The sequence below is a fragment of the Myotis lucifugus genome, unplaced genomic scaffold (genome assembly GCF_000147115.1).
Source record: "Myotis lucifugus unplaced genomic scaffold, Myoluc2.0 scaffold_23, whole genome shotgun sequence".
NCBI lineage: Eukaryota > Metazoa > Chordata > Mammalia > Chiroptera > Vespertilionidae > Myotis > Myotis lucifugus.
Genome location: NW_005871071.1, coordinates 1,591,598 through 1,604,558, shown reverse-complemented (window position 1 = coordinate 1,604,558; position 12,961 = coordinate 1,591,598). Strand labels below are relative to the sequence as shown.

The window sequence follows — 12,961 nt, the reverse complement described above, 5'->3', positions numbered from 1 at the left end:
TTGTGTGTGAGAAATACGGATTTGCAGACAATGTCTAAAACCTTTTGACTTCTAAATATAATGAATTTTTGAAATCTATGAGATTCGAACACTGATTATTTGTTCTTTTTGAGAAATTTAAGCATTAACAGTAAAATATAAATATATAAACAATAATTAACTTAGAAGGAGGAAAGAGTTCAAAGAAACCTTTTTTAGGTTATCAGCCAGAGTGTACATTCTGTCTGTTATACACACTGGCTTTTCACACTTTTTTATAAGGGAATACAAAACCTTGTTTGTTTTTTTTATTACTGAATTGCTTAATACATATTAGATGTTCTAGAAGAGTGCAGCCCATTATAAACTTTTAACTGGTATAATGAATGAGGAATTTAAGGAGCTTTATAACTGAAATCCTATTTTTTGGACTGAACATTTCCATGAAATGTGTTCCTTTCCCTTCTTTTTCAATAATACTTTTATAGTTTTTTTTTAAAAATCATTGTTTGTTCTACCTAGTTAAGAGGTACTTACATGACAGGTCCGCTTTCTCCAGGAAGTGATTTTGTACAAGGCTTAACTGCCTAGGTCCCTCTTATTACATATGAATCAGTGTTTCCAGTTTCTGATTGCTTGATCATGTGTTTATCAAAGTTGGAAGCAACTTTAGACCATGCCAGATGGTAATGTTGCTAAAGGTGTGGCAAGCTAGGTTTCCCAGCCACAAGTGCTCTTATTTAATTAAAACTAAAAACAGATGAGCAGATCTCTCCGTTTGCCTTTCTTTGAAATAGATAATCTCATATATATGGCAAAATTAATAATTCCTTGAGATATTTATTTCTAGGAAACTGCTTTTTTTATTTTTTAGCATTTGTAAGTGACATGTATTTTTTTATACCCTAAAGTTTATCTTATCGCTATTCTCCACAATGCAAGGACTTAATAGAAATTGAAAGAGATTACACTTACGGCATAAACCCTCCCTCTCTGCTCTGTGAGTTGGTTCAGTCCTGTTTTGCATAAGTTCCTTTTGAGTAGATCCATGTGTGGATGCATAGTGCTGAAGACTTAACTCTAGCTGTGTGGATGTATGTCTTGGAGAGAATCTCTGTGCATTAGCTGCAAACAGTAACATTTTCAAAATCAACATGTATTGTGCTTATCCTGTTCCTGGAATGGGCAGCAATTCTTTGATGTATTATTACAATGGGAAAACGGTAAGTCTTTTTTCTTTGTTCATATAGCTTTTGACTGGCTTGTTTAATGGAAAACAGTTTAGATTAATTGCTTTTTACTAAAATCTGTGAGGTTTTGTTTTATAATTTTCTACAATACATTTAGATTGTGTATTTTTTTTGTAAGTAGTGTCAGTAAAGTTGTGTCTTTGACACAGTTACTCAGTAGTTGTTGGATTTTATTTTTAAATAGTATAGAAAATAAACTTAAATTTTTGAATTATTATTTTTAATGCCTGATTTCTTTACTAGCAATGAGCTTGAAAGTACTTTTGTTTTAATGTTTTACTATGTTGTAAACATAGAATGTATATATAAAGTACACACACATATATAGACAGAGAAGATTCTTTTCTTTAATGCTTTCTAGATAGAAGGCAAAGATGAAAGTCATATTGGATATTCATAAAAATAACAAGTATGAAGCTCTGGGAATGATTAGGGAAGCAGTCAGCTAGTGAGGGCCGTATTTCCTGTTTGGAGTTTCAGGCCCAGAGCCCGACTTTACTGGGATACCATCTGTTTCCAATCAAACTAGAATTTTAACCCTGTGCAGATTCATAAAATAAATCACTATTTTTCAAAGAATGCATTTATATATTTCCCAAAGAATGTATTTCTGGTCGATTTACAGCACATGGTTAGATGTTTTAAAATAATACCTTTCTGTGTTGCTAAGTAAGACTTTTCTATTCTTTCATTACTTAGTATTAATTATTTAGTATGTTTCTGCAAAAATATCTTTAAATCAAGGATTTTGTATATTCTAAAAAGACAGTGAACTTCTCTGGAAGACACAATAGGAGGGAGTTACCTTTGTAAGATAATTGTTAAACATTATAAAAATGTTATACTAATGAATAACAATCTTGGGTTTGTGTCAGGAATTCAGTATTTTTCTCCTTAATCATTCCCCAAGAAAGTTTTCCCTCAGGTGTCTTATTAAATACTTATATAACTTTAGTGTTTTGGTGGGGGGTGTGGTGGGTTGGTTAGGAGTAGAGACATATTTTATGTTAATGTGTGAAATTAGGAAATTTGATCACATTTCCCAAAATAGGTATAAAAATTCAGCTACATTTGTCCCTACCCTTTCTACCACTTGAATGTTTTAAAGTAGCTTACAGGATAGGGGTTAAAGTATTAACAGTTGTTTGTGCAGAAAATAATACAATAATTGACAAATAATAATGCGAGAATAAACTCTGTTTCACATACTCAACAACTGTAAACCCACTTTTGCCCCACCCTCTCTATTTCTAACCAGGGCATGTGAGAACTAATGAAAGCACTTCTTCATTCTCTGATTGCTTCAGTAAGGCCTCTTTGAACTCTGTTAGCATTTGGTTGTTAACTTTTGGGTAATATTTCTTAATAGAGGATAATCAAACCAAACTATCCTTACTTAAACTCATTAAAAAGTATGTGTTCACACTGCCGGTATAGGTAGAGCTTTAGAGAATGTGAGAGGTAGGTTTCGATGGGGTAATAGAAGTGAAATTACTTGATCTGTATATATATTTCCTTGGCAACTGTCTTTCAAATGTGAAAATATTTTTCTTTTATGTTCAATTTTAAGTAAAATAGTCTGTTTGAAGGTGGTGGTGGGGTGGTGGTGGTGGTGGTGGTGGTGGTGGGAGAGAGAGAGAGAGAGAGAGAGAGAGAGAGAGAGAGAGAGATCAGTAAAATTATTTATACGGGACCCTTGAAGAGAGACTATAACTCAAATTGAGTTTAGATTTTATTCTTTTGAGAGCACAGATCACTCTATTACAACATTTCTCTTTGTTCTACATTGGGGGGGGAGGGGGGAGCAACAGCTTTGATCTTATTAAGTATTTCCAGGCTTAGTGTAGATGACAGAGCTAGTATGGTAGAGAAGTGTAGCCAGAAATTGATAGCCTGCGCCTGATACAGGTCAGAGGTGACTTTTATGTTCCTGAAAAATGCATAAAGAGATGATATATTTATTGTCTTAGTCTTCTGTATCATAGGCCCTGGTTTTATATGTATTTTCGTATATGCATTTTATTTTTACCACCTCTATCTAGTTTTTTATTATTATTCTCTTACAACTCTTCAATGAGAAAATCATGTGGTATGCAATTACATTATCCAAAGACTATGTAAATACTTCAATCTTAGTATATATTAGGAAATGTCTACCTACCAATGTTTTATAGTAAAAACTAGCACTTTACGTTAATATTTCTGGATCTGAAATATACTTCCTCTTTTGAGTCATGGAATGTTTATATAATTCTCATAGTAAACAAGTTAAATTTAAGCTCACTCTTTGATCCCATTTTATCAATTTATTTTAAGATGATAGGGCAGATTAATATTTTGAAATGCTAATAAATTCACATTGATTTTATTTTTATGATTCCATTATGGGTATTGTGTGAGAGCAAGAAATCCTAAGTGATACTAGTCTTAAACAAAATGCTTCCCCCCCTTTTTGTTTTGTCTTTATTTTTAAATTTTCAAGTTGATTGTATATATTTTGATGATATTTGGGGTATTTTAATAAGACTGGCAGACTGTAGGGGAAAAAATCAGAAAAGAGTCTTTTCATATTTTATTATTTAAGATTATGTGGCCGTATTGTATTGTTGGGATATAACACACTTGGACACCTATATGCAGAAAAGAAAAGCCAAAAATATTAACCCTATTTTCCCACTGTTTGAAAAGTGAAGGGGTTAATGTTCTGAATCATACATAGCTATAGTTAGCTACATTCTTTATCATACTGTAAGCTATTAATATGTGTTTATGATAGAGGACTTAAAATCAATTGAATATTATCTATTTTTTTGAGATTTAAAAAATAACAAAAAGAAAAAAATAGCAAGGAATTATGGGTTTCTGAACTCCTTATATATAAAGAACTTGGCCTGCATTCAGTTTTCTCATTGATATGACTAAATTGTGTCCTTTATGCAGAAAACTAGAAAGTCTTAGGGGTAAAGGAAGGAAAGTTTTGGGAGGAGAAGATTCCTCCTGTTTTCTTCACATGAGGATTCTGGAGTTTCTGCCTTTCTCTCATCTGATCTGCCTCCATTTTCTAGGCCTTGAACTGAAGATGCTGCAAAGTATTCCAGGTATAAAAATTGTAGCAAGTACAGACATGATGCTCTTCTAATTGTATCAGGGGATTATTTTAATCTTATTAGAGACAACATAGAAATCCAAGTTTTAAAACTCAAGCTTAAAGACACATTTTGAATATTGAACTTTTTTGTATAGAATCTGGGAAAGAAGAGGAAGGCACTAACATGATTATAAGGGCTACTCTGTCAGGAACTATGCTGGGGGTGGCGGGGGCTTCATGTTTACCTCATTTAATTTTTGCATTTATTCTATCATTTATCTGTTTCTAGCCTTTTATAAGTAAGGAAAATGAGGTTCAGGGAAGTTAAGTAACTTGCTCAAGCCCCAGTTAGTAAGTGCTTAAGCCAGAATTGAACCCAGGTCTCTCTCCCAAGAGCAGGTTTTCTCTTTTATATCATCCAAGAGCAAAGCAACTAGTCTCCATAGCAAAGGGCCTAACTTCACTTATCCTTACTACCATTTATATCAAAACATACTACAATGGAAAGAAAATGTAACAGAAAAACACTGGGCCATTCCTAAAAATAAATAAATATATTTTGATCAGGCTAACAATTTTCTGAATGCTAATTGATGTGGTCAGTCAAGCAAATTTTTATTTCTGTTTAAGATGAAGAACTTAAAACTATCCTAAATAAGTTTAAAAACTCATGTCTCCTCTTCGAATAGAACTCGTAGTACTAGAAACTGGTTTAGCATAGTTTTAGCAGCTTTCTGCCCACATAATTTGTATTTCATAAGAATTAGGGTCTCAAGTAGCTAAAATGGCATTGTAAATATTTCTAAGACTTATTTTTCAAATAAACATTTTCAGTTAATAAAAGCACATAAACCCCTGTGAGAGTGTATAGAACTACATTTGTGTTTTGTTGGGGATTTGCTGCTAATTAACAAGGGAAAGAAAACACAATTAAATTAATTCAAATTTCCAGGCTGTCTGTGGGCCCAATAGAGTTAAATCTAATGTATATGATGAGGAAAATATGAAGTCATTTAATAATTCTCTAAAGGTAGAATACTAAAGACATTGAGTGACAAGGACTTCATCTTAAATCTTATTTGATTGTTTATCCCTTTACCAAAAATATCTGAGACTATATTCCTGATATGAATCTAAGAAGGTCTTTTTTTTTTATCCTGATTCAAGTGAGCACAAATATCAGTGAGTTAAAACCATAGGCCCTGCCAAGAGAGTATGCTGTCACTCACTGATCAACTTTATTAATGTTAGAAAGAAGTTTATGTCCCTTTTGACTAGTTAATAAACATGTTAAAGAAAGGGGTCAGGTGCTGTATTGTTGGATCTAAATTTCTTTAAAATGCAGGTAACTAAGAAATGACACTCATTGATTTGTTCAAGTACTATATTATCCCAGCATACAAATTTCAAACCCAGTCCTTTAAAAATTTCACAGTTTATCTCTCAGGAAAATTTTGTGGTTATTATAGAAATGTTAGCAGTTACAATAAAGAGCTAATGAAATATGCCCAGTGCTGTTAAGTTATAAAAATGTGCTTGACTTACCTAAGAAGTTTTTCTCACAATTGAAAACCAGTAATATTCATTATGCTTGTTAGACAGCAGAAGTAGCAATTAATTTTAAGCAGTTTTGTGCCAAAACTGAATTCTTTTTTCTTACTGTTATTAGCAAGGACATTTTACTTCATCCTAAACATGTCTCTGCAAATTCTTGAAAAAAGATACTGCTCTTATTTATGAAATTATCAAAAATACACATATATATATATCTTTTATAGGAATTATCATTGTTTTTAGCATGCTAATTAGGTGAAAAGAATCTTCCATAGAGATGGTTTCTATGTCCCTGAATTAGTTCTTGTGCTTCAGACATTTTACTTTTTAATGCCTTTGATTTTAGTTCTTGTGGTATTTAGTACTGGAACTATCCAAATATTTTCTCCCTAGGTTTGCAATCACCATAAAATCTATTGTCATAGATTGGGCTCTATGGCAAAATTTGTTTATGTAATATTAAAATACTAAAAGCATTAAGATATTTATCAAATCTGTCATTTGTGTCTTAGATATGGGGGAATCCTTTGATTAGACTGCTGTTTCATAGATTTAATTAAATGTTTTAATTACTTTTTCTTTGGGGTTATGTTGTTTTAATTTTGATTAGAGAAGGAACAAGGAAAGTGGGAAGACCTAAATTTCAGAAACTTTAAAATTTTGCCAGTTAGGTGAAAGATGCTTTTTATCTGAGTGTATACATAATATCAGTATTTATAGTAAATAATGGATCCAAAGTGATCAGAAGAATAAATAGGAAATCATTTTTAGGAAATTTCTTTAACTTCCTCTAACACTTATCTAGCATTCTTATCTGAGTGAGTATAATTATTAAACAACTTATCTACTCTTTTTTAAACAGCTTATTTTTTACTAAATTCAGGTCCCACAAAATTCAGGAAGCTGTTATTTGTGTGTGTTACTATGTGTGGAACCTGCATAGGTAATCAGCAATAACTAAAAAGTAAATCTTATAATAATTACTTAGTTTTTCTTTTTTAGTTTTTGAGTGTTAACTCTTAAATGTGCACATTTTAAAAATTATTGCCCCCAAAATTTAATTAATAGTATTTCAGGATTTGACTTTAGTTGGGATTTTCTTTTTCAGGTTTTAAGTACCAGCTTGTAAAATTTTATATTGTTTAATATAAAATGTAGTTATATAAAATATATGATTAATTAAATGGATGTTCTTGAATATGATTTCACATTTTTATTTTAAAATTCTGATGGTAAGATTAATTAGCCAAATGATTGTGTTTTATTTTGTTATTTTGGTAAGTTGATAACAGTTGTGCTAAAGATTATTTCTATTTTTAGCATAACGTTTTTTACATATTTGTGCTAAATATGTAATAAAGCATTTAATGATCTTTAACTTAAAAGAGAACTATTCAAAGCATCTTTACAAAAGAACAAATAGAAGCTTAAGCATATGGAAATCTTGGTAATAATTTCTGTTAGAACATGCTCAGAACAATGGATAAGCTTCTCTAGCTTCCTTTCCAAATTAGCTGAAGGTGTTCCCAAGGTGAGGGTTTGGGCTGGTTATGGTTTTGATGGGCCTTGGAGCTTATGAGACTGCTAGAATATTTCTTTTAAAGTAATGTATGTGATTTTAAACTGTTAGGTAAAGAAGAGTGATCTACACCTGTGTTGTTCTGTAGTAGCCACTAGTCACATATAACTAAACTAATTAAAGTTTCATTTCCTCAGTTGTACTATCCACCTTTCAAGTGTTCCATAGTCACGTGTAATTAGTGGCTGCTATTGTACAGCACAGATATAGGACATTTCCATCGTCACAGAAACCTCTATTGGCCAGTGCTCATCTAAAGCATTCTTCTCATTTTCTGTAGAAGGTTTCTTAATTAGGATATACAGCTATTCTCATCTCTTCATCATTTGGAATATTTAAAAATATCAGTCACCATACAGGCGGTGAATCTATTTTAAAAACCATGGGGAATGACATTGTCTTTTAACTCATCACTGGTTATGACAAGATAAAAGAAAAGATCATTTTAGCAAAAGCTTTTTACTTTCTTGCATCTTTTCTCAGTAAGCATCAGAAAATAATTATGCCTCCCTGCTTTGCATAGATGTTTCCAATATTAATTACATGAAGGATGCATTAAAATCAAGAGCACAGTACACAGCTCCAGCCTCTAGAGCTAAACAAAGTGGCTGCCCTGAATTTGGGGTTATCCATATGATTGAACTGAACCATCCAAACAGGAAAAGGGGAATCTGTTTTTGCTAACTTAACTCACATTGCTTGTATGTTTTAACATTCCAAGGATAATTGTGTGATCGCTATAATTGTAAATATTCATCCCTGGTGTACTCTATTACTCTTAAAAAAGTCAATTTGGATGGATGGGATGAGGACATTAAAGATATTAATGTGGATTTGTTCTTTAACAGTGAAAGGAAGATACTCTTAGATTTTCAGTTATATATTCATTCAAGTTGGAATAAATGTTATGGTTCTATTCACTAGACACTCAAATTTTCTCTCATCACCATTCCTGAAGGAGAAAATGTAAGTGCGTGGGAAAGAAGAAAGACAGTCTCATGATAGCTACTGTGAGCCTGACATTCTTAAATGGAGCTAGAATTCTAAAGACAATTTCTGAGTACCACATTTTATTAGAACATCTTAAATTACTTGTAGTTTTTTCTATTTCTTTTTAATAGTTTGACTTCTGGTAGATTTTAATCATCTTAAAGCATACATATTCTTTTCTCTTAATTTTGAGATTGTTTGCTGTGATACGAAATCATACTTAAGATTTAAATGCATGATTAGATCATTAACTAGAAAAAAACTGGCATCTATGTGCAGGTGATCAGATGACATAAGCAGTCTGGTTTTAATTTGTAGCCAGTACTGATTGTAACTAAAAGAGACTTGCTCTTTTTGTGGAATTGGCTGACTATTTCCCTACATCTGGAGTTAATAAAGTCTTTGAGACCACATCAGTTGCGCTTTGCCGCAAGAACTCTTTGATCTGAAAAATCAAGACTGGCACAACTGCTGCTTCATAACATTGCATCTGTGTTTTTGCAAGCTATGGTTAAGATACCAAAAGTAAAGTTCTTTGGCTGGGTTAGAAATGCTGTTAGATGGGCCTAAGAACCATGTTTTTCAAAACATTTTTATTAATATACAAACTTTGAACTTACGTTAGTAAATATATGATAAACTTATGGTAGTTTAGTTTTTACCATTTTCATTTATAAGATCTATCCTTCAAAAATCCATTTATTTTTCAATGTCTGTTTATAAAAACTAACATTAAAAATAACTTTACCTCTAAAATGAGTCCATTTTGAGTCCATTTTATTTTCTCTGTATAGTTTCAAAATGTTTACAAGAGTAGGCAAGTCTCTTCTCCTTGGTGGTTTTTCTTGCTTTACATGACAGCCATCTATTAACCATTATCTGATCAGTATATTCTTTATTTGACAGCAATTTGTAAAGCAGTAAAGTGAGGTTTATCTTTTTATTAAAGTAAGTATATTTTGTTCGGAATACAGTGAATTGAATGGTAATAAGGATAAAGAAATATAAATTGATAAATTATTATAAATTTAAACTGGCAAATTATGTAGGTTTTTTTGTGAAATGACATCAAAACTGGAGTTTTTCATAATGATCAGTGGGAGGCTTACCTACTGTTTCAGTCAATAACCTGTATAGAAATAGAGAATTTTTTATTTCATACTTTCAGATCAGTGATCATGTATATAATAAATAAGCATTTGTGACAAAACAACAGCACATGTTCTAATGCTGGTTTCTAAATTTTATTTTCATGCTATATATTTGGATTTACTTTATTTTTTGTTGTTTGTGGTTTTAGCCTAGTTTGGGAAAATCAATATATAAAGGGAACAGAGAGCATCTATCTGTGGCTGAATGTAGACACTGAATCTTGATTAAAAGAAAAAAGTACAAAATTCCTCTCCTGAAAACTTTTTCTTGCCTATCATAGCCTATATAATACATTCCAAACACATTTGTGTATACCCAATTATTTCATTTTCACACTGTTTTTATGTAATACTAAGCTAGAAAACTTTTATATATATATATATATATATATATATATATATATATATATATATATATATATATATATATGAATGAAACATTTTATCTACCATATTGCCCTATCTAGGATCCTTCTGGATAATTCATAAGAATATATCTTGTCCCAAACTTCTCAGGTACCACAGGTGTATTTTTACCTTTGGGATCTGAAAGGTAGGAAACTAACCTGAGTTCCTAATCCATTAAAAAGACACACCTGTGCAAGTATCAGCACAAGTAGCAAGAAGAGTAAAAATTGGCTTTTTAACCTTTTATGTAGATGAATTTTTCAGATCACATCAGACAGCTGTAAGAAACAGTATTTGAGGACTGAACAGGGATAATACATAGCATTATAACTGCTCCTATAAGAATGATACTATTAGCTAATACTTGGTGAGTGATCATTGTGCTAAACATTTTATATATATCATCTTGTCTGATCTTCCTACCAACCACCTAATGCAGGCAGGTACTGTTAGCACTATCTTTCAGATGAGAAAGTTGAGTCTGGAGGGTTAAGTAATTTGCCAGAAGTCTTTACAGTTAGTTAATACCTCAGTGAAAGACTAAATGGAATATAAATGATAGTTTATGTAAATAAAAAATTTGGCTCCCATTGTAATCTCAGTGTGTGCTTCCTTGACTTTTTTTTATTTGTGCATAGAAATATGTGCTCAGGGTAAAAATATCAAACTGTGTGAAGGGCATAAAGTAAATGTCCTCCTTCCCAGTTCTAAGTCCAGATGTGTAACCATTAAGTTTCTCGTGTATAATTCCAGAAATTTCTTATGCTTATGAAATAAATATGATTTTTTTATACATGCTCCCATAATTTTAATGGGACTCTCAAGTGGACTCTTAGGATTTTTATTTTGGAGTGAATTTTAATGTACATATTCTTATCAGACTAAACAAAAGAAATGTTTTATACACTGTTCATAATACACCTTTCCATTCTTCCTGACTCCCGCTTTACTTTTACAGACCATGTATTACCTTAAATGTATTCTTTTTTCATCTTGGTTTCAGTGTTCATCATGAAAATGGTTTGATCATGTTCTGAGTATTAAAGTTATGTGGCCTAGCCGGTGTGGCTCAGTGGTTGAGTATCGACCGTGAAGAGGTTGCTAGTTCAATTCCCGGTCAGGGCACATGACCGAGTTGTGGGCTCAATCCCTAGTAGGGGGTGTGCAGAAGGTAGCTAATTAATGAGTCTCTCTCATCATTGATCTTTCTGTCCCTCTCTCCCTCTTCTTTCCTCTCTCTGAAATCAGTACAAACATTTTTTTAAAGTTATTTGATTGACCCTTTAGTTTTCTAGAAAAATGCCAATGTTGTCCATTTGCCAGTTCAAAATGTTCATATTTTGCTTATCTGAAGCAAAGATGTGCCAAAGGAAATTAGTGCTGCTCTGACAAATTAAATGAGTTTCTTAAGTAGTAATAAAGCATAGTAGCACTTAATCTAATGTATTTTTTAATAAATCTTGTAATAGAGAAAAGAATGAATTTTTATGATTAAACCTAAATTTTATTTCATGCTCTGTTCAAAAGACATTTGTTTCCATCATCACATTTTGAATCACGAGTTTATATGAATTTATGTCTTGTAAACAGAGTCAACATTTATGACTTTCTTCAACCACCTGGTATAATTGTCACACAAAGATATATTACAGGAATATAAGGTGGGGCAAAGGTAGGTTTACAGTTGTGAATACACAAAACAGAGTTTATTCTTGTATTATTATTTATTAACAATTGCATTATTTTTCATACAAACAACTAAATCTACTTTTGCCCCACCCTGTATTTGGAGTAGTATTTTTCTCTAGTAATCAGCTAAAAATAAATACGTAGATAGTAACCAAGTTAGACATTATTTATATGGATTTAAGCAATTTCTTTGGATCTGTGTTAGGCCTTCGTAGATATGAGGTAAGCCTTTTATGGCCCTTTATAATGCTACAATCATTATACATAAGTGATATGAGAGTAATTTACATTTTAATTAAATTTCGTATTTAATTTTAAGGTATATGCACCATCCCCAAATTCAGATGATTTCAACCGTGAATCTCCTAGTTATCCATCTCCCAAGCCACCAACCAGTATGTTTGCTAGCACTTTCTTTATGCAAGGTAAGTACTGCCAAATAGTTGTCAAATACTACAGCAGTTATCTATTGTATATTAGCTAAAATTGTACAGTTGTGAGGAAAAAGAATACCTTTATAGAAATTCAGACATTTTTTATCTAGGTATTTTTGGCTGATGTAAATGAAAATTTATTTTTTAAAATTCTCTAGTGTGATTTATTGCTGACTGCATTGTTGGACTATCCAGCAAACCATTGGAGTGCCCATCTACTATTGATTGAATTTATAATTGATTTAAACTGAGAAAAATGAATTTTTCATTGTATAATTTAAATGTATGAAAGATATTAACAACTCTAGGTTCTTATTTAAATTACAGATTCATATCATTCCTAGATTTATCAATATGAATAAAGAGTGAATATCATAGGTCAGAATACGACTTGTTAAGATAGAGAAAGTATTACATTTCCATTAATTTATGTCTAGCAAATCATTTTTATTTGGTCTCCTGTGGTTTTGGACTATGGAAAGTGTATACTATGGGAGCAATAAATTACTGCATAAGTGGTTCCTTGACTTTACATTGGTGAATGAAGTCATTGCTAACATTTCATTTGAAGGCTGACTGTAATATAGGCATTATCAATTACTTAGGTTTACTTTTAGAGCAGTGGTTCTCAACCTTCTGGCCCTTTAAATATAGTTCCTCATGTTGTGACCCAACCATAAAATTATTTTCGTTGCTACTTCATAACTGTAATGTTGCTACTGTTGTGAATCGTAATGTAAATATCTTATATGCAGGATGGTCTTAGGCGACCCCTGTGAAAGGGTCGTTCGACTGCCAAAGGGGTCGCGACCCACAGGTTGAGAACCACTGTTTTAGAG

General features: G+C 31.8%; 1 protein-coding gene across 5 annotated transcripts in view; it reads left to right on the top strand.

Moving 5' to 3' along the window:
* The window catches only part of TCF12 (transcription factor 12), a 349,904-nt gene that overhangs the window by 292,288 nt on the left and 44,655 nt on the right, over nucleotides 1-12,961 (top strand). For 3 of the 5 annotated variants that reach the window (XM_023751610.1, XM_023751612.1, XM_023751611.1), the window contains exon 9: nucleotides 12,008-12,113. In XM_023751610.1, the coding sequence (XP_023607378.1) occupies nucleotides 12,008-12,113 (106 nt within the window). Of the gene's footprint in view, nucleotides 1-1,029; nucleotides 1,203-12,007; nucleotides 12,114-12,961 lie in introns of those variants that run through there. The other 2 variants (XM_006085912.3, XM_014453406.2) reach the window with 1 other exon arrangement.